The sequence below is a fragment of the Rattus norvegicus genome, chromosome 5 (assembly GCF_036323735.1).
Source record: "Rattus norvegicus strain BN/NHsdMcwi chromosome 5, GRCr8, whole genome shotgun sequence".
NCBI lineage: Eukaryota > Metazoa > Chordata > Mammalia > Rodentia > Muridae > Rattus > Rattus norvegicus.
This window is the reverse complement of record NC_086023.1, coordinates 137,338,762-137,359,552: the sequence shown is the minus strand read 5'-3', so window position 1 is coordinate 137,359,552 and position 20,791 is coordinate 137,338,762. Positions and strand designations below refer to the sequence as shown.

The window sequence follows — 20,791 nt, the reverse complement described above, 5'->3', positions numbered from 1 at the left end:
TGTCAGAAGAGGGCACCAGATCCTCATTACTGATGGCTGTGAGCCACCATGTGGTTGCTGGGAATTGAACTCAGGACCTCTGGAAGGGCAATCAGTGCTCTCAACCTCCAAGCCATCTCTCTGGCCCACCTGCTCACATCTTAAGTAATTCACCTGTTGCTTCCCTCCTGACTCTCGTCTCTTCCAGCCAAGTCAGGACCAAACAAGGTCTCCTCCAGTTTCTTCTTCCTTATGAAACAAAATGAGGGGCTTCCTGCCCTTCCTCTTGCCTTCACACCTGTGTTTGTATGACCTTGCCTGCTTCCTCTTTTTGGGGGGGGACACTTTATACTTTTCTCTCCAATGATGTTATCCCAAGAGCCTAGCCACATGCAGACACCAGGAAAGAGACTCCTTTAGGCAATATTGAGCAAAGAAGGGTAAGGAAATGTTCCTGACTTCTCTTGCAGAGAACAAATATCTATATAGGTATTTAAGACCAAGTCCTTCCTCGTGGTTCCCCTCTGGCTGCATGAAGCCTGCCATCTCCCAGGCTCCTCAGTTTTCCCCAGACTGCTTTGCCAACACTGTAGCCACTGCCCCTGGTTGTTTTCACAGTCAGACCAGAAATTCTGCTGTCCTATTTCCAAACTGGAAGGTACACGGCAAAGACTGGAAAGGACTCTGAGGGTGATGAGTGTCCCTGGGGGCTCTGTCTCTACTGACCACTTCCTTTCTCAGCCCACACCCTATCTCCAAAGCCAGTTCCTGTCCTCCATACCAGTGTGACAGTCATCCTGTCCTTTGCCCACTGGTGGCCTGACCAGGAAGATGACTGAGTAGAGGGCGAGAAATGAACTCTGCTGACTTCGGGACTGGTGGGAGTTAGCCAATCGAAGGGAGAGGAAGCACGGCCTAGAAAGGAGAAACCTGCAGGGGGAAATGGAGCTCTGAGGAGCAGAGGGAAATTCACTGAGGTTGTCATTCAAATGACACACACATCACCCGGGAATGTGCTTGATCAAGCCATCACCTTTCCTCCTACAAGAAAGACGGCTTGGGAGTGATGGCAGGCACACAGTCACATAGGTGGGGCCATGACTGGGACTTTGCTGCCCAGTGGCTTCCAGAGCCTGTGTTTTGGTATACTGTCCTGGAGAGGGGCCTGTACAAACACCAGGGGCCAGGGGAGTTGGAGAGTATAAGAATGTGACTCCCAGAGACTCTAAACAAGAGAGAAGTGGGGGCAGTGGAAAATGCCCCAAATGAGCTATCTTATGTCTAAGCTTTCTATGGCTGCTGTCCAGCAGATGAAGAGAAAACAGAAGTAACTGCAAGTAAGGAAGACTCCCACCCCATCCCCGCCCCCAGCTCCAGCCTCCAGCTAGTGCCTGAGCCAATGGCTTGTTTTCTCAGCTGCTGAGAGAGGAACATAGCTTCAGAATCTGAGGCTAGAGACTCAGTCTTTTTTAGCTCTCCATATCCTGCCTTCCACACTCCTACACCTGCTGGGTGATCCGGGTTCTCTGGCTACTCCAGACCTCCCTCCACTTGGCCTATGTTGACTTCATGGGGAGGTAGAAGGCACAATGATCACCTTGTCCTTGAGGTCTCTTCAGCTGGTTGACCCTCACTGGTAGATTGAGTCTAGCAGCCATCCCTTGTCCCCCATCCCCCACAGCAGCTGTAGAAGGCAGCCAGTCACCCATTGGTACATGAACTCAGTTCTTGTTCTTCTGGTTGCTGTTCGTCATTGAGCTCTGGGGACTCAATGAGTATGACAGCTAATGGCCTTGGGAGAAGCTTGTCAACCTAGTGTAAGAGCCTTCAGAATCATTCTCTTTCTCCATGCCTCTGATATCCAATGTGTGTGCCCACCCCTATTGTTCTAGAATCTCAGTATCAGTTTTGGCCAGACAGTGTAAACTGCTCAGATCTCAGATGTGCCCCCTCTGCCCTCCTCTTCTTTTAACATGAAAGACTCCAGCCCACAGTCCCAGTCTTGGCATCAATGTGTGCCTTCCTCCACTATTTCCAGAAAGCATGTCTGACTAATATGTATCAATGCCAAGGGGCATTTGAGAAGCACAGGCAATCCTGGGTATGATCATTACAGCCATTTTACGTAATAAGGTACCACCTCATTACAATTACTGCTCTGGACAATTTTTTTTTTTTTTTGGTTCTTTTTTTCGGAGCTGGGGACCGAACCCAGGGCCTTGCGCTTCCTAGGCAAGCACTCTACCACTGAGCTAAATCCCCAACCCTACAATTACTGCTCTGAATTCAGAAAGACAAGTGACATCTCAGGACCAGGAGTGGGGTTCATCTCCCCTCAGCTCCCCAAGACCATCAAAGATTCAAGAGAGCAGTTAAACTTGCTTTGTTTATGTCTGAAATGCAGGCAGATTCTCGTGAGTGGAGCCCCACTGGGGTCACACCCATAAGGATACAACTCAGTCATATAGCAGGCAGCAAGTGGGACTAGCATTACTGATTTCCTGCTGAGGCTGGTAGGTTTACAAGAACTGTATTTATTGCTCGTCTAGTAGGTGTCATGTGACAGAGGAGGGCTAGAATGCTCTAGGCACACATACTAGTGTATTGTTGTAACTGTTAAAATTGGAACTGTGAGTTCTAGCGGGAGGCTCCAGGTGCCCTTCTTTGGCTATGACTCCAGACCGCTTAAGCAAAGAGAGAGGAATTTGTCTTCCGGCTCTGTTGGTGTCTCATGGGCTTTCTTTTGGTTGAGAAGCACCCAAAACCTCAAGAAGGACCTGATCCAGGGCCTGGGACACAGGAGGAGCCTGTGCAGACAGGCACCCCGTCACAATTTCAGCTGGCAGAAGGGCACTTTAATACAGCTCCTCAGAGGCCCCAAACAGAAATGAAATCTCTAGCCCAATTTTTTTTTGTAAATGTTTGCTTGAGTGCATGTACACACACCCTTACTCTCCCAAATGCATGCACATGGGTGAGTGCAGGTGCCCATGGAGTCCAGAAGAGGGCATCAGATCCTCTGGTACTGAGGTTGAAGGTGTTTTTCAAGCCTACTGTACAAGACGATCTGCTGAGATAAACTACCACTATCTTCCTTCACCAGCTCAACTACGCCACTCTTAAAAAAAAAAGTGTCACCACGGTTGGGTTTGTTGACCCTTGACCTTCCCTGTGGAGCCAGAGGGTCCATGGGGCCCTCACTGAGGAGTCAGCCAAACCTCCCAACCAGGTGTATACAATTCTGGTCTAACTAAGTGGACTTTGGGGGTGAGTGGGTGGGATTCTGTGAATCTAGGTCAAAGGACTAGAAAGAATAATTCCATCTATGCATTCCTGGGGGAGGTGTCATCTATTCTGGGTGCAGACCTTCCGGTGTGACTGCTTTAAGGCCACCCACACTACCACCCATGGCCTCCATTGCTGAAGAAGGTGGCCTAATAAACTCATTGGTTTCCCAGAGTGAACAATGTTGGAATTTGTACCTCGGCTTGTCAAGGGACCTCAGGAGAGAGGTAGACATTACTTCTCCCTCAGGGGAGGAATTTTAGCAACAGAGTTGCTTGACATGTGTCTGGAGCATCAAACACGGGTCCTCTGCGAGGGCAGCAGGTGCTCTTAACCACTGAGCCATCTCTCCCAGTCTTAAATTGCTCAAAGGGAGACTTTGGGGCCTAGCTTGAGTCAGGAGCTTACCTGTAGACATGGGGATGAGCCAGGAATTATAAATCTAGAGCTCTTACCTGGAAAGAGGATGAAAATCAAAAGTGGGACCTATGTCCCCCACAAATGTGTACCTAGAAGAATGGTCTGTCACCACACTAGGAATGGATCCACTGATGCCCTGTGGCTACCCCGTACTGTGTGTCCTTTCCTCTCCTAGTCTTTCCTCCCAGATGACAGGAACATTAGCTCCCACCCCTGTGTCTCCTGCACAATACTTGGATCACAGAAGGGACACAAAAATTGTTTGCTCAGTGGTGGATTCTACCATTTAATTCCCCCTCATAACCACTTACTAAGCTATGCTAGCCCCATTTTACTAATGAAGAGACCCAGACCTACCAAGCCTGTCCTGGTGAGATGTTTTGTCAATGTGACATAAGCTAGTCTCACCTGAGAAAAGGGAACTTCAGTTGAGAGAATGCCTTCATCAGATTGGCCTGTAGGCAAGTCTATACAGGGCACGTTCTTGATTTCTGAGGTGGGAAGGCCCAGCACTCTGTGGATGGCTCCATCCCTGGCTAGTGGTCCTAAGTGTTCATTTCATGCAGGCTAAGCAAACCATGGGGAACCAGTCAGGAGCCAGCCTCTTCTAATGGCCTCAGCATCAGCTCCTGCCTCAGGGTTCCAGCCCTGAGTTCCTTCAGGGATGGACTGTGATGCTAAATGAAACAAACTCTTTCCTCTCCAAGCTGCCTTTGGTTATGATGCTTTAACAAAGTGATAGGAACCTGGCAGGTTTTCTAAAATTATATTACTAGAGCTAGGGCCTCAATATCATCCTATCTCCAAAACCCACAATTCCACTCAGTCACTCAACAATGTCGACTTGAGCACCTATTGTTCTGGGAGCTGGAGGCACTGGTAGCAAACAAACAAAGCAAATCCTTCCTCATAAAGGTCGAGAGGGACCTTCGAGAGGGAGGCCCACAGTAACGTGTATATAGGAGTGATAAGAGGAAGGACAGAGGAATAAAGGAAGTAAGGGGGATGAGAAATGCTGAGGACATGGCAATTTTGAAACAGTATTCAGGTAGCTCTTCTGGGAAGGGGACATACATGACTGTCCTCAGAGTCCAACAATGGCCATCTTCAGAGTTCAGCTGAGCCACTTGTAAAAGATTAACCCAGCTGGTCTTACTGACTTCTCATAGAGAAGCAGAGAGGGTCACGGGACCATCACCACTTCATACCACCTGCTGTGTGCATCTCTGACCTAATTATGTGAGTCATTGGGGAAGGGCTACAGTATATAGGCCAAGGAAGGCTATGAAAGAGGGATGTGGAGGGGTAGCCACCAGAGAAGACTGTTCAGACATGGGTTTAAGCCAATAGAAAGTCTTTATTAGCCGGCTGGAGGCTACACTAGGTGTTCAGGATCCCAGTGTTAGTCTGAGCCCTTCTCAGGATGAGCTTTTAAGCACCGAAACTATGTCCTGGGTTGACATGCTTTCTATTAACCAGAACAGATAGCCAGAAGCAGAACTACAGAAGCCAGAAAGTCAGGTTCCTACATTTAGAGACTTTCCCAAAACTATGGACCTTGATGGATTAGGTCTTTGTTTTCATTTTGACTGGGGTGCTATGTGCTGAGTTTTACAGCCTGAATGGTATTTCCAGCCAGAGTCAGTTGTGCTGAGGTCTGGGGACCTACTAGAGGGAACTCGGGTCTACGAAGCTGTGGGAAAGCCATCATCCCTGCTCGGTAGTGCAGTCTTTTGGGGAGTAGCACCCACATTCGAGTAACTAACCCTTCACCTATGCTCTGGACGAAATCCCAATAAACTCATTGTTTCTCCCAGAATAAACTTTGGTGGAGTGGAATCAGAGGCCTCAGGAGGAGGGGTTGGCATTGTTTACACCTCCCTCTGGGAATTTAAACAGCCAAAGGTGACATTTGAGCTCCTGAAGTAAAGGAATCATCTGGAAGGAAAGCAGAGAAAGCCACCAGCACCCACAGGATTTGAAGCAGTGGGATGACATCAAACAAGGCCTCAAAGATCATGAAGAACCCAGGCTGGCCATGGGAGGGACTCAAGCAGGCAGTGGCAGGACCGTAACAGGCTCGTTCAGCCTCTGGCTGAGCATAGGGGGAGGTGGGGCTCCAGCTCACCTGTTCTTCCCCTGTACACCCCCTCAAGACCTACAGCTTCTCCTGCAGGCCACTGCCACCTCTACCTCCTGACCTTCCATTCCTCCCCATGTGAACCACGCCACAGGCTCTGCTTTCTCCTCTAGAGACACAAAGGGAAAGAGAAGAGAAAGGGGATGTTCAGGGATTCCCCGCATGAGCTTTTGTCTAAGACGGCTGGACATTAGGTCAGCACGAGACTGAAGACCAGGATATTGGAATCCAAGCTGGCGAGCTCTGCCAGACCTAGGCTCTCCCAGGCTTGTTTCTTTTAAAGAGGGCATGTTCACAATGCTTTGCACAGTGGCAGGACTAATAGCCACTGTCATCCAAGGTCTCCTGTTCTGCAGTGGTCAAACAGCCTTAAAGTTGTCTTCGGGCCGGGCGGGGGGGGGAGCTGGCCAGAGCTGTACTCCCCCTGTAAAGTCGCAGCCACACACGAAAATGGCTGCCGGGTACTCAATGTGTAGCTAATTTGAACTGAGATACAGTTTGTATGTATAAGACTTTCGAAGAGCTCATTAATACCTTCTAGAATAAGCTATATTTTAGAATATATATATATATATATATATATATATATATATATATATATATATATATATATATATCCTAAAGAGGAGAGAGAGAGAGAGAGAGAGTGTGTGTTTTGCAGCTCTGGGGATTGAACCATGTGCTGAGTGACCACTGGGCTGTCTCCAGCCCAGCAAACACACTCATTTTAATGTGTTAGTTTTCCTGTTCTTTTGAAGCAGGCTATTAGAAAGGCTTAAGTTACATAAGTAAGAGGGGCTCCCAGAAACTGAAGTGATAATCAGGGAGCCTGTCTGGGTCTGACCTAGGCCCTCTACACGTCCATTATAGCTGTCTAGCTCAGTGCTCTCATAGGACTCCTAACCATGGGAGTGGGGCTGTCTATCTCTGACTCTTCTGCCCGCTCTCGGGACCCTTTTCCTCCTACTGGGTTACCTCATCCAGCCTTGATATGAGGACTTGACCTTATAACTTGTTATACCATGTTCTTTTGAGATCCCTGGGAGGCCTGCTCTTTTTTTCCTTTAAGAGAAATGAGGGAGGAAGGGATGTGGGGAGGGGGAGTCTCTGAGAGGAGGGGGAGGGGAAACTGCAGTTGAATTTGGATGTAATACTGTGAGAGAAGAGTAAAAGTACAAAACTAAGCTGTAATGCATGCATACAGACCATGTGAGGCTCCCAGTCTTCTGCACAGAACAAAACAAAGAGGAAGCCAGACCAGGCTCTGTTATTTTATGAACTGCTCTTGGGAAGATTGCCTGGATCTCATTTTGTTGTTTTGGTTTGTTGTTGATGCTGCTGCTGCTGCTGCTGCTGCTGCTGCTGCTGTTGTTGTTGTTGTTTTAATACACATCAAAAGGAGAGTGAAGAACATACTAACATATACTTTGCAGAAGGGGTAGGACAGAAGATGTGGGACAGCCTACACACCCTCCAGCCAGTCACCCTCTGCCCACTTGGGGCATGGTGTCTAAGAACTAGATTTGCGGATTAGAAGCAGAGCCCTGAACTATATCCCCGCTCCACTTTGGAACACCCCTGTGGACACCCAGCATTGTCCAAATGCATCCCTGAGGCACTCGAGGACCACGCAGCCTGGTTTCATCCCAAATGCTCAAAGGTCAGAACAGTCACAGCCGTCAGTTCACATGTCTATTTAGCCAGCCACTCAACAAACATTTACCGATTACCTTGCACCATACCCGCTACCGAGTGCTGGCTGCTGAGACCATGGTGGTTAGTAAACTGTCGCTATCCCTGAATTGGAATGGCTGGGGAATACACAGCTGGGTCGGGAGTGGAAGCTAACTAACTTTGGGGGGGGGGGGGGGACATGGAGAAAGCACAGGCCGTGAGTGCAGTCGAATCAACTGGGTCGGATGGGGCATCTTGGCTCAATGAGTTGGCAAGACTCAGGCAGAGAGAGGCCTTGGGCAGGTGGAGGACAGTCTGGCTGAACGGCAAGGGTTTCCTTTCCCTTGTCAAGGGATGTGAAATGTATCCAAATAGTGCTTGCTTGGGAGCTCCAGATGTCTACCAGAAAGCCTCTACCAACCCACGGGGCAGGCTAACCCTGCCACCCACTTGAAGCCTCCAGGAAAATAAACAAAGGGCTTGGGGGTTAGGGGGAGCCTAAGATGGAGGGGAGCTAGGTTTGGGCTATGGCTGACGCTGGGCGCTGGGGCTGAGGGTTTTTGAGGGGCTAGACGTCAACACTGGGACTGAGGGTACAGTGAGATTTAGACCCAAAGTCCAGAATCAGCTGGAATGAGGAGTTGGAGCTGAGGCTTCAGAGAGCCTCCCGCTGGCTCTCCTCCTGCCTCAGCCTCTCAGGGTGCAAAGATTACAGGCCTGGGCTGTAATTACGTGCAGGCTTGGCTGTGGATCTTCGGGGAGGGGCTGAAGGTAGAATGAGGTTGGAGTTGGGGGGTGGCGTGGTAGGACTCAGACTTGGGCAGAGGGACAGCATTCTTTCCTCCTGCTGACCCAATCTGCATACTGTCTTTCAGACCTAACAGCAGCGGCCAGAAGCCCCTCCCTTCCCAGGAATGTCTCAGCCCCAGCCGGGCCACGTCAGCCAATTGGCTCAGGCCCTGCCCTGGAAACAGCACCTGTTAATCCCCCCTCCTTCCAGCTCACCTGGGTGCAGGTTAGGCAGGTGAAGCGTCTCCCCGGAAACAGACCTAGAGCGCCCCACCTGCTAGGTCCTGCCTGCTCAAATCGGATTCAGCACAGCCAAGCTTCCCGTGAGTGCCCCACACGCCCCACCCCCACCTTTTTTCACCGGTTCTACTACCGGGAACCTCCAACCACGTTGGGGTCGCTCCCCAATAGACGGTGCCAGCACCTTCAGACAGTCCTGAGGAATGCTGGGACAGACTCCGCCCACGGCCCCTCCCTCATCACCCGTGGGGGCGTGAGCACCTACCCCACCCACCTTGCCTGCCGGGCAGCCTCTGCAAAGGACAGTTGGAGTAAAAATTCGGTCTCAGCAGTGTGCTTGCTCCATGTGGGTTCTGATTCACCCAGAGTCTCTCTGACTCAAAAAGTATGTTTTGAGCCCCTTTGCCCCATGGGAAGTCTGAGAGGAAGATGTTAGATGACTTCTCCCACTCCTCAGAATAAACTTCTCTGTCCTCCCCTTTCAGATAAATCCTCTAAGAAGTGAGCTGGTGCTTCCCAAGCCCCCCCTGGACTCGCAGCTGACACCTACAGGATCGGCCTCTACTGCTGCAGGAAGTTGAGTTCCTTGCCAGCAGTGCTAGCTTTATTTTTACCTGGTGTGAGTCATGCTGCCTGTCCATAGGGAACAGGTTAAAGGAGTAACACTGTTAGATCCCTCCCCTTATTCCCACGGTGGGAAGGACTAGGCTGCGGTTCAAATCCTGAGTCCTCCTTTTGCTGCCTTGGAGAACACGTGGAGTCGTAGAGCAGGGGGGATGGATCAGTGGAGAGCAGGCAGGTTCAGAATGGGAGCTGAGGACAGGACTGGACAGAGATGTGTTTAGAGGCAAGAGGCAGACCCTCGGGCCGTGGACTGGCAACAGCAGAAGGCCTTGAGGAGCCCCCGGAGTGGGCCGAGAGGGTGGCAATAGCATCTTGAGAAAGGAACACAGGAGGAACAGGTTTAGGGTAAGATGAGGAATTTGGGTTGGGCCCTGTTGCATCATAGATGACTTTGGCCCAGGAGGAAGATCAGCCCTGGAAAGAGAGACTTGGAGCGTGCATCTTTTTTTTTTTTTTTTTTTTTTTTTTTTTTTTTTGCCTGACAGAGATAGGGTGGGACTAGAGGAAGAAGGGTTAGGGGTCAGGTACTGACCCACAGAGAAGGAAGGATACAGCCCTATGAGAGAAGGGGCAGGGTCAGCCTGCTGGTTCCAGAGGGGTTAAGTCAGCAGCCTCCCTTCCCCATAGCTTCCCCCACCCTAGGACTCAGCGATGACAGCTGAGGCCATGTGAGTCTGGTCCTGAATGAGGCTTTATCTCTGACGGTTTGTCCCATCATCCACTGTGGCACCACCAGCTTCTTCCGACAGCTTGGATGGACCAGGCAACTGAGACAGCCCGAGCAAGAGAGGTCAGGAGCTGGGCAAGGGGATTCTCTGACGGGGAGGGAAGCTCTGAGGTGGAGGGAACAATGTTGGGGTCAGGGGAGGTGCTTTCCCAAGGTATAGTGCTGGGGTTGCAGCTTTCAGGAGCAGGTCCTGAGAAACCTGGGGAAGATTCTTGGGCCCTTCCCTAAGACTCCTGGATGAGACTGTGAGGGCCAGACAGGTGGGAGATAACATGCAATCCTATCCTGCAGGTGAGGGTAACCATAACCTGGACTGAGAGGAGGAGACTGGACCTCTAGCTGCCCACCAGGTGATGGAGTCACAGGGACATGATAAACACCCTCTGAACCTTGGCATTGATCCTTTATCCTGACCCTGCCTGACCAAGCCATGTCCCAACAAGCCTCAGTGGGCAGGGGGCTGCCCCCGGATGTGCTGGCAGAGCAGGTGGAACTATGGTGGTCCCAGCAGCCCCGGCGCTCCTTGCTCTGTTTCTCCGTGGCCGTGGTCCTTGTGGCTGGCTGTGGGGCAGGCGGCGTGGCACTGCTGTCCTCTACCAGCAGCCGATCCGGTGAATGGCGACTAGCAGTGGGCACTGTGCTCTGCCTGCTGGCCCTGATGGTTCTGGTGAAGCAGCTGATGAGCTCTGCCGTGCAGGATATGAACTGCATACGCCAGGCCCAGCATGTGGCCTTGCTACGCAGCGGTGGAGGGGCCGACGCTGTTGTAGTGTTGCTCAGTGGCCTTGTGCTGCTGGTCACTGGCCTGACCCTGGCTGGCCTGGCTGCTGCCCCTGCCCCAGCACGGCCACTGGCTGCCATGCTGTCTGTGGGCATTACCTTGGCTTCCTTGGGCTCAGTCTTGCTGCTGGGTTTGCTACTGTACCAGGTGGGTGTGAGTGGACACTGCCCCCGGATCTGTACAGAGGCGTTCTCCACCCGAAATGGCCACGCTGATAACGGCAGCATCTTTAGCATCTCGGGACAGTTGTCTTCTGGCCAGCGTCATGAGACCACCTCCAGCATTGCCAGCCTCATCTGACAGAGAGGGAGCCCTTCTTCCCATGGCCTGCCTCAGTATCCTCCAGAACTTGTGGTGGATATGCACAGGTGCATGCATATATGTGTGTCCCCCTGCCATGGCATTGCAGGATATGTGATTGGGAGCTCATGTGCACCCACATATCCATCCCATGAGCAGGTGAGTGATACCTCCTTAGGGCTGTTTGTATCTGTGGACTGCCTTGCCCTCTGCCTGGTTCTGGGGTCTCTAGGCGTTACTCATCTGGGATCTCTGAAGACTTGACCCGTATTTCCAAGACCCTACAACTCCAGCCTTGCCCTGTGACATTGTCAAGGATCTCCACAGAGGTGACTGTCGCCTATCCCCAACCACACCAGTGATCACTCTTCAGAAAGTGACTCTTGGCAAAACTGAGGGAAATGGCTTCCTGATGAGATGGACCTGGATGGGGAAGCACCTTTGAGCTTGTAACCTAGCAGCCAGGGCCAGTGAGAGGCCACTCCTGCCTCAGTTTCTTAGAACAGTGTTGCTATCGAGTCTTAGGGTTAAATGCCTCTTGTGTGAGATGATTGGGCCCCTGGAAAATGTTCAATTAAATGGTGACTGTATATAGTGAGAAAGAAAGAAATTATGGGGAAAAGATGTCTGTAGTTGTTGTGTTCCCCATGGCATCTCACCTCAGAGACCCTCACGCCCCACCCCCATGGCCTACTCATCCCAGGCCATAGAGCTACGGTATCTTCAGCCAGACTTGGGGTTTCTCTTCTTATGAGAGAAGGGGGAAGGGTCAAGAGGAATGCACAGGTTTGGAAAGACAGTAGATTTCTGGTCCCAGAGAGATTGGGGAACCTAGTCCTTCACACGTGTTGACTTGCAGTTCAAGGGGAGATTTAACTGGCGACTGTGTCTCCAGAAACGTACCCCTGCCCTTACGTACGGTCTGCCTTCTGTGAAACAAGAACAGCCTGCCGTCCCTGTGGCCCTTGTACCAGTTGGCCTGCTTCTGGGTTCCAGGCACTGAGGAGGTGTGCCGGCCCCTCTGAGGCAGTATGTCACTTCCTGCTTGGAGTTGCCTGGGAAGGACTCTCCTTTTCCCTGTAGTTCTGTGTTTCCTTTCCAGGTGACAAGATCATAGGTTACTACTTTGGCCACTTCCTGCTTCCCAAGGTAGAGATTATCAGAAGACATCAGAGACTCAGAGAGGCACCTGTCTCCTAAAAGACGCTGATGCTGGAGAAACTTGGGGTAGTAAAATGGGTGCTAAAGGATTTACTAATAAACTCGCTTGGAAAATATTAAGTTACACAAACCTAAAGGAGCCTCCAGAGATGACTAAACACTGACCACGCTTGCTAGAAACTGTGAGAAAGAAAATTCTGTCTCACAGCTGACCTTTGGGCTGGCTGAGAAAGTTCCTGCTTAGTTTTTTCACTGGGATTGACCGCCAATTAGGCTCATTTCCATAATAAAAGGAGACCACCCTGATTCACACTTAGCCATTAGGACCATCCCCCTAACAAAAAACTCTTCAGGGCAGCTCTAGTGGGCAGGGTGAGTCACGATCACCATTTATTCCCCACCTGCCATCAAGTCCCTGCGCGATCCTCCTGAGAAGCGTACTTTGGCCTGTGGACAAAGGTGAACAGGAGAGAGCAGAGCTGCAGGCTCTGGTGAGGCAAAGTCATCAGAGAGGGCAAACATGTCTCCTGAAGAGATAGATGCTATGGCTGGGGGACAAGGGGAAGGGTCTGCCACCTGAGAGGAGGACAAGGTGGGCAGGGCCAGGAGAGGAGCACAGCACACACCCCAGAATGCCCGGAACAACAGAAACCCTGAGTGTCCCATGGAGCTTCCTCCCTCTGCACATTCAAAATGGGATCACTGCTGTCTCTCTCGGCGGTTCCTACATCTGGCCTGACCGTGCCTCTAGTTCCTCAGTACCTAAGTCTGAGGCCTCAGCGTGGTCCCACACAGTGGCTGGCTCCTTCACTGTCTCCTCTCCCAAGACCAATGATATCATCTCTGAGCCCCCACACAAGCACTGGCCTGATAACACACATCTTTATTCTTTAGAAGGGACACTCTTTGTCTTGGTCCTGAGTGTACAGCTGCCTTCCCACTGATTTTGTTCTTTTGTCTTCGAGACCAGTTGCCTGTCACAGACATATGTTCATGTCACAGAGTGATCATGGTAAAACTAAAATTAAAATCTAGCTTAAAATCTTTACCTTAAAATTTTCCCTAATGTCACATGGTCTCCTCTCAGCTCCGTGGACCAACCACACCAAATTTTCCACACATTTGTGGCACTCTCTCGCTCGTCCCAGCCTTTCTGTATCCTGTGTCCCATCCTTCTCATCCTTTAGAACCCCATTCTCTGGGGAGCTGCGTTCTCTAGGGAGTCCTTCCTGACCCCCTCCCCTTAACTTAGTGCCTTGCTCCTTTTTGGTGCCCAAGATACCCTTTGCTGCAGACTCTAACCCACAGGCCTTAATGTGTCTGAGGAGACTTGGTTGGGTGTAAGCTCCTTCCTGCAGCTTGTGTGTTTTGTTTTTGGTTGTCAAGGTATCTCTTGTTTCCAACAAAGACCTAGTGTGCTGCAGGTGCTTCTGTTGAGTGGCTGAAGCATTGTAACTTGGGCAGGTGACAATGTATATACAAGGGACAGCAGCGAGGACAGGAAGTTAGGTTACTACACTGAGTTCTTTCCTCCTGAGGCCTTAACTCTCTCCCTGAGAAATCCTTACAAGAGACACAGCCCTAGACCAAGTCCTGGGGGACAAGAGGGCCACAGAACATCCTTCCACCCGGACGGAGTAAGCAAAGGGTCTCTTTTCCTTCTGGCCGAGACAATATTTCTTTTAAGACACTAAAGGAAATCAGAAACACAGAGGCTTAGAAGACAGGAAGGGGACACACAGCTTAGACCCTCACTGAGTATGTGGCAGTGGCTTAGGGCCCCAGGGAGGGATGTGAGGGAGAGAATACAGCATGGAGTCCAGATGACCCGCTCCCTCCCACTGTAGAAGCCGGACATCCACCCACCCGACCATACCTGAGTTAGGTAATGGAGTCATCTACCGCTCCCATCGCTATATGAGGCCTGCAGCCCACTGCCTTCTGCTGCCTTGCTGCAAACATTTCATTCAACGTCTGGTTCATAACACCAACAGCGGCCCACTAGCCTCTCTGTTCTCTCCAATGCTGTCCCTTCTTGAAAACACTTTCCCTTCATCTTCACCTCCCTTGTCTTTGGTTAAAACTCTGCAGCCCATTTTCACCCTCTGTCAGGTTCCTCTGCTCCTTAGCCACACATTTGCTCTCAGAAAAACCCGCCTCCACGGATGAGCCTACCCTCTGCCTCTGCCTCTGCCTCTGCCTCTGCCTCTGCCTCTGCCTCTGCCCCTGCCCCTGCCCCTGCCCCTGCCCCTGCCCCTGCCCCTGCCCCTGCCCCTGCCCCTGCCCCTGCCCCTGCCTCTGCCTCTGCCTCTGCCTCCTCTGCCTCTGCTGCTCCTGCCCCCTACTGACCCAGTACTCTGCAGAGAACATTCCTTGGAGAAAATCTGCCTTGGATGCGCCACCCACCTCAGTCTCTGCTGCTGACTCAGACCCTGCCACTGCACAAACAACACAGCAAGAGAATGTGAGAGGCATTCTCTCTTCCTCCCTTTTGAGGGAGGAATTTAGACTTTGTCCTTGAGACACTGAAAAACATGAAGATCTTCATCCAGGGAGGTCTGTGGCTAAAGTTAGTTAGACTGCCTGGCTCCCCTGGAGAGATAGGGATTAGCCTGAGGAGGAAAAGACAAGATGGCTAACTAAACACCCCAGAAATGCTGTCTCAGCTGCCCCTGAGAGGCTGGGAAGAGGAGCTCAGAGAGAGGGGAGCAAAGGACATAAGCAATTTAGAGGCAGCAGAGAGGGTGTATGAGGCTGAGGAGAGGTGAGGAAGAAGGCTAGAAAGGGGGTGCTAGGCGAGGGCTTCAGGGGTCTCTTTATAGTAGGCCATTTCCTTATGGCCAAGAGGAAGCTAATAAAGGTTGTTCCCGGTTTGGTAGCATGAATATGTGTGTGGTGTGCGTTTGTATATGCATGGACACATGAACACGTGCACACGAGAATGTGCGGCTCTGAAGTTGACTCTGGGTGTCTTCCCTCACCTTTCTCCACCTTACATTGGGGCACGGGGGTGGGAGGGCACTATCCCTGAGCCTGAAGCTTGCTGTTCCAGGTAATCTGCAGCCCAGCTTGACTTGGAGACTCCCCAACTCCACTGAGCTTGGGGGTCCAAATGCTAGTACTTGCATGGCAAACACTCTACTCTGGAAGCCACTTCCCAGGCCATTGTGAAGATTTTACACAGAAACAGCCTCGACAGAACCGTGTGTTCAGGGGAGCCTACGTCTGTGTCTGCACATGGTGGATTTGAAAAGGGACAGACATGGAGCTAGGGAAGCAGTTGAGAAATCAGTGCACAGTCCAGATGTAAGGTAATGGGACTTAGATGTAAGGTATCGGGGTGCTCCAATAAAGCTCCGAGATGCAATGGATGCTGGGAAAGTGGGCCCATAAAGGAGTCCAGATAGGAGAGATGTGGTTGATTAAGCTGTGATCACCTAAAGATGCAAGACAGAAGTCAGTCTTGGAGTAGGGAAGGCAGGTGGCCCAGGGTACAAGGTGGCTGGAATGAGCTTGCGTCTCCCTTTGGTAAAGATAAGGAAGAAGATGGACACAGGTGAGTTTGTGGATTTGAAGCAGAAAACCGAGGGAGGCCCTCACCCATGGCTATTCTCCCTGCAAACCGGAGGCAGTTTTAAAGGGAGCTTTATGGAGGAGGATCAGAGGTATGACTGTTAGGCAGGAGGTTAGCTCTAGGAGAAACTGATGGTTGGTCCTCCAAAATAGGACATAAGGAACAGTATGGCCTCCCACTGGCCCAGCTCAGAGGCCCTAAAGCAAGATACAAAGACTAAGTGACCAAGGGAGCATGCCCAGAGTGCTACTACCCTTTCACCTACATTTCAACTTCGGGCACTTGAATGTCTATACATACTATTGCATTCTATACACCTTTTTAGAATAGATCGCAATCTGGGTACAATGGGCTTCTGAGAAAAATACACTCATTTGCTGGAAGTTCTAGGCCTGGAGGAAGTATAAGAGAGGGAACATCAGGAATCGGAGAAATATAAGCCCTGTTGCCTGCTGGGATCTGGGATGTAGGTGCCCATTTCTGTGCCCTTTCTGAAGAACATGTTTTTGTTTCCTTGCTTGCTAACAGGAGCTCTTCATGGCTCCCTTTATTACAAGGTCCAGTTGGAATTCTCTTTCTGGAGCACAGGAGTGGAGATTGCTTCTGGGGTTGAACCAGGAAACCTGGGACCTCCCCTGTGGCATGACAAGAAAACCCCAAGTTTCCATCAGCAGCCACGGCTTGAGGCCAGGATGCAGACATGGGTAGCAGTTGGCTCTGGGCTGGAGTCTCACTGGGACGTTTGATGGTGAAAAGATGGGGCAGGAAAACCCAAGTACTATGGAAATATTGACATGATGGACCTCAAAGTCCAAACTGGGGGACAAAGAGGACCAATGGGAGCAAGTTAGGGGAGGCAGAGGCAGGCAGAGCTCCGTGAGTTCAAGGCCCACTTGATCGATATAGCAAATTCCAGGCCAGTCAAGGTTACATAGTAAGACCTGGCCATTAGATAGATAGATAGATAGATAGATAGATAGATAGATAGATAGATAGATAGATAGATAGATAGATAGGTAGATAGATAGATATTCAGACCGGCCTTGAGCAAAACATTAGCAGGTGAGTTACAGAGGGGAACTTGGTACTCTCCCTCCTGAGACTATAGTGTTAGCATTCTGTCTAAGCTCTGCCCCACAGTTACCTGGCAACGGGCAGGTATGCCTGACTCACTATAAAAAGCGCCGTTTGCCCTGTCTTCTTGCTCTCTTGCTCTTTTGCTCCTCTCTTGCTGTTGCCTTCCTGCCCCCATTCTCTCTCCATTCCCTTCCCCCCTCTCTCCATGCACTCATGGCCAGCCTCTACTCCTCTTCTTCTCTACTTCTCTCTCTCTCTTTCTCTCTTTCTCTCTCTCTCTCTCTCTCTCTCTCTCTCTCTCTCTCTCTCTGTCCCTACTACCCTCTTAACTCCACTCTCCATGCCCTAAACAGACTCTATTCTATACTATTCCATCGTGTGGCTGGTCCCTTATGGGGAAGGGAAGGGATGCTTCAACATGAGCCTGTGAAGCACCCCCTCCCCCCCATACCTCACCACACCTCCATAGAACACATCCCCCTCTCTTTATCTTTTTATAAACACGTCAATAGTCAAGCTCTATATCCTCAGGCACGTCTCCGTCCCAGGTACGGATGAAACCCATCCAGGAGTATTCTTGTCTGAGTCTTGCTACTGGATCCAGGTATGACCATGGAGTCAGTTGCTGAGAGTAGCTGGCAAGTGGCAGCTAAGGTGTCGGTCTGTACAGCAGAGGAGAAAGTAGAGTATCAATGCTGAGCTTGCTGTTCATTTGACTGTTTTTATAGCATCTGAGGTTTTCATCCAAATCCTTTCTATCCTCACCAGATCTGGGTCCTGGGAAGCCACCTTTCAAATCTCCAGCAAGAAGTGAATGAGAAGGGAGACTTAGCAAGCTCCTCCCTCAGAATGAATACGGGCTGCCCATTGTACAGAACGATTGTGGAGGGGCCAATCATTAGGGCCATAGTTAGCACCTACTCTAAGTTTCATCTAGAACTCAGTCTCACCAACAACAATAGGAAGTAAATACCGTTACTGTTACTGAGAAGTTGAGAACAGATAGGTTCGGTAACTTGCCCAAGGTCGCACAGTGTGTCAGTGTCAGAACTGGGCTTTGAATTAACCTGTCCTCTGAAATCACTGCTAGGCTGACGTTGAGAGAGAGAGAGAGAGAGAGAGAGAGAGAGAGAGAGAGAGAGAGAGAGAGGAGAGGAAGAGGGTGAGAGAGAGGGAGGGATCCAGAAGTCAATCTCAAGTGTCCTCAAAAGTCATTCACCTTAATTTTCCAGGACAGCGTCTCTATTGGCCTGATGTTTGCCAAGTAGGATAGGTTGGTTGGGCAGCAATTCCCAGGGATCCTCCTGTCTCTGCCCTCCCTCTCCAGTGCTGGATTACGCCATGCCCAACTTTTTTTTTTCTTTTTTCTTTTTTCTTTTTTCTTTTTTTCGGAGCTGGGGACCGAACCCAGGGCCTTGCGCGTGCTAGGCAAGCGCTCTACCGCTGAGCTAAATCCCCAACCCCCCATGCCCAGCTTTTTATATTTTCTCAGATACAAACTTAAACGTGACATCCTCTTGTCCGTGCAGCAAGCTCTACCAACCAAGTTGTCTCCCGAGCCTGGGAGTTTCTTAAACTTCCTGTCTGTGGCTTTCACAATTCTGCCCTCATCTTCAGTCCTCCCACAGCATAAGAGACGTGGTCACACCTTTGCGAGCAGCCAAGAAGCCAGGTTCTCCCTCAGAATCAGGTCTGGAATGGGGGCCTCTGGGGCACAACATGTAGTGGTTACTGGTGAGGAGTGGGCTGTGACAAGCTAGGGCCAGGACCTGAGGCCAGAAGAGGCCAGAAGAGGGAGAGGGTTAGTAGCTTCCCTCTCCTCCAGAGATCAGCACCTTGACCCTGGAAGCCCATGACCCAGGTGAGGTGCCCTCCCTGTGCCTGGAACCAAACAAGCAGAACACTTGGGAACAGGTTGCCCCACAGAATCAAATGAGTCCTGGGAGGACAGGGGCCAAGGTTCTGTGAATTCAGGGTCTTGTTCAGTCAGGCCTGGCATCCAACAGCAGGTTCTGAGAGGAAGCCAGGCCTAGGGAGCCTCGAGTCCTGTGGGCGGGACAAGCAACAGCTAATTTTGAATCAATCGGGCACTCACCATCTCCTGGGACCCAGGTTCCAACCCATGTTCTGAAATCTATGTAGGAATTTGAATGGCTCTCAGGCTCAGAACTACACTCAGGGCTGTTCCACCTCAGTGGAGGTTGAGGGTAGAGAGAAGGTCAAACCATGTTTGCAGTAGCTCCTCCCTCAGAGGTAGGAATGTACCATAGTCCCTTGGGCCTGCTCTTCAGGGGCCCTCCTTCAGGGTCCTCAGCTGTGGAAGCCTCTGCTCTTCCCAAGCTCCCAAGGGTCAAATCATCTCTGAACTCAGGAACAACTGGTAACTCGGACCCCAAGAGCCAGACTTCTCCCCTCTAGCTCTTTCCTTCTCGTCTCTGGGCCAGGCCCTTCTTTTCAGACAACCCCTGCACGGTGTTCCCCCCACTCTGCTCCTCCCTCAGCATCTCCTCTCAGTAGCCCTCTCTGGCACATTCATGCATTACTATTCTCCATGACCACAGCACTGACACTTCCAAATCCAAGACCCCAGGTTGGACCCTGGTGAACCCTCTGTCTTGGGTATTCTCCCTGGAAATCATTCCTCTGATGTGGAAATGTTATTCTTCAACCTGCTCTCCTGTCACAGGACCCAGATGCCAAGCCAGAAACGAGGGCAGCTCCTCAGGTCCAGAGTCAGCAACCTCTGGTAACTCTCCCCACTTCCTGTCTCTGAAGCCTGTCCCACACTGTAGGCCTCATCACCTGTCAGTCTCCTCCTCCACCCTTCTCCACTCTGCACCCACGATGACTTTGAATGTATGTGTTTATTTGTTTGTATGTTTGTACCTTAGTCTGTGTGCATGCACGGACGCACATGCCATGCACCGCACACACGTTTTTGTGGAGTTGATTCTCTCCTTCTGCCTTTATTTAGCCTCCAGGGTTTGAACCCAGGTCATCACCAGATTTGCATGCTGCTTGCATGAGGTAAGAGCCTTTACCAGCTGCACCATCTCACCGGGCTTACAAGCGGTTTTTGTTTTGTTTTGTTTTGTTTTTCATTTTGGAGGGCTGGGGGAGAGACGCAGACAAGCCGTGCCTCAGCTCTTCTCAGCTGGACTGTCAGCTCTGTCTCTGTTTGAGGCCCTAACCAGAGTTGTCCATTCCAGCTTCACCCCACTTCAGTTCTCTGTCCAGGGACTCTCAGACACCTCATTGTGGCCCATCTGAAACCTTTGTCAAGCCCCTCTCTGCATCGGCCATTTCCCCCAACCCTTTTCTTCTCAATGAGCTTGTCCTTTACGGGCTGATGCTGTGTGGACACAAGCATGGTGGCTGCATAGCTTGTGAAGATGGCTCTTTGTCTGGGAATGATCTGAAACAGATAGCACCCAACACCCCCACCCCGCCAACTCGTGTGTGCTCCAGGACCCTGCCCTTTGAGCCTCCCAAGTCCTGGGTGATTACATCAGAGGTGAAGTCATGAACCAGTTTGGACCAGTGTCTTGCCTGATTGCTTGAAACTGGATTCAAGGTTTTGGAAGTTCTTGGGATAGAGAGTCACATTGGTGTCCCTCTAAATCCAGCCACCAGCCAGAAGGATAGGATGACCTGCTTCCTGCTTCCTAAGTCAACTGTCCTTATTCTATACAAAGCCAGGGTCCTTCCCCAAACTCCTTTCTGCTTATAATAAAAGACACGTAACTCAAGTCCATCTCAAGGTGGCTTCTCTGGCTGAATCTCCCTTCAGCAAGTGTGAGACCTTCTTCCCTCCCTATTGTGCCATTGCCTGTGCACGAAAAGCAGAGGGCAGCTCTAGGGAGTCCGTCTTCCCCACATTTCCCTTTTCTTTCTTTTTCCTTATTTGTTTGTTTGTTTGTTTGTTTGTTTTTGTGAGACAGGGTCTTTCTACATAGGCCTCGTGTCCTGGAACTCATTCTGTAGACCAGGCTGGCCTCAAACTCAGAGATCCACCTGCCC

The 20,791-nt window shown here is 50.9% G+C and overlaps 1 protein-coding gene across 1 annotated transcript; it reads right to left on the bottom strand.

The window, feature by feature from the left end:
• Nucleotides 1-9,603: 9,603 nt before the first annotated feature.
• Tmem125 (transmembrane protein 125) lies at nucleotides 9,604-11,008 on the bottom strand. Its single transcript, NM_001107967.2, has one exon. The coding sequence runs from the start codon at nucleotides 10,893-10,895 to the stop codon at nucleotides 10,056-10,058; it is 840 nt and encodes a 279-aa protein (NP_001101437.2). The 5' UTR covers nucleotides 10,896-11,008; the 3' UTR covers nucleotides 9,604-10,055.
• Between the last annotated feature and the right edge of the window lie 9,783 nt (nucleotides 11,009-20,791).

Coding starts and splice junctions, on each gene's coding strand:
- Tmem125 (NM_001107967.2), bottom strand. CDS start 10,895: ATGCTAAAGATGCTGCCGTTATCAGCGTGGCCATTTCGGGTGGAGAAC.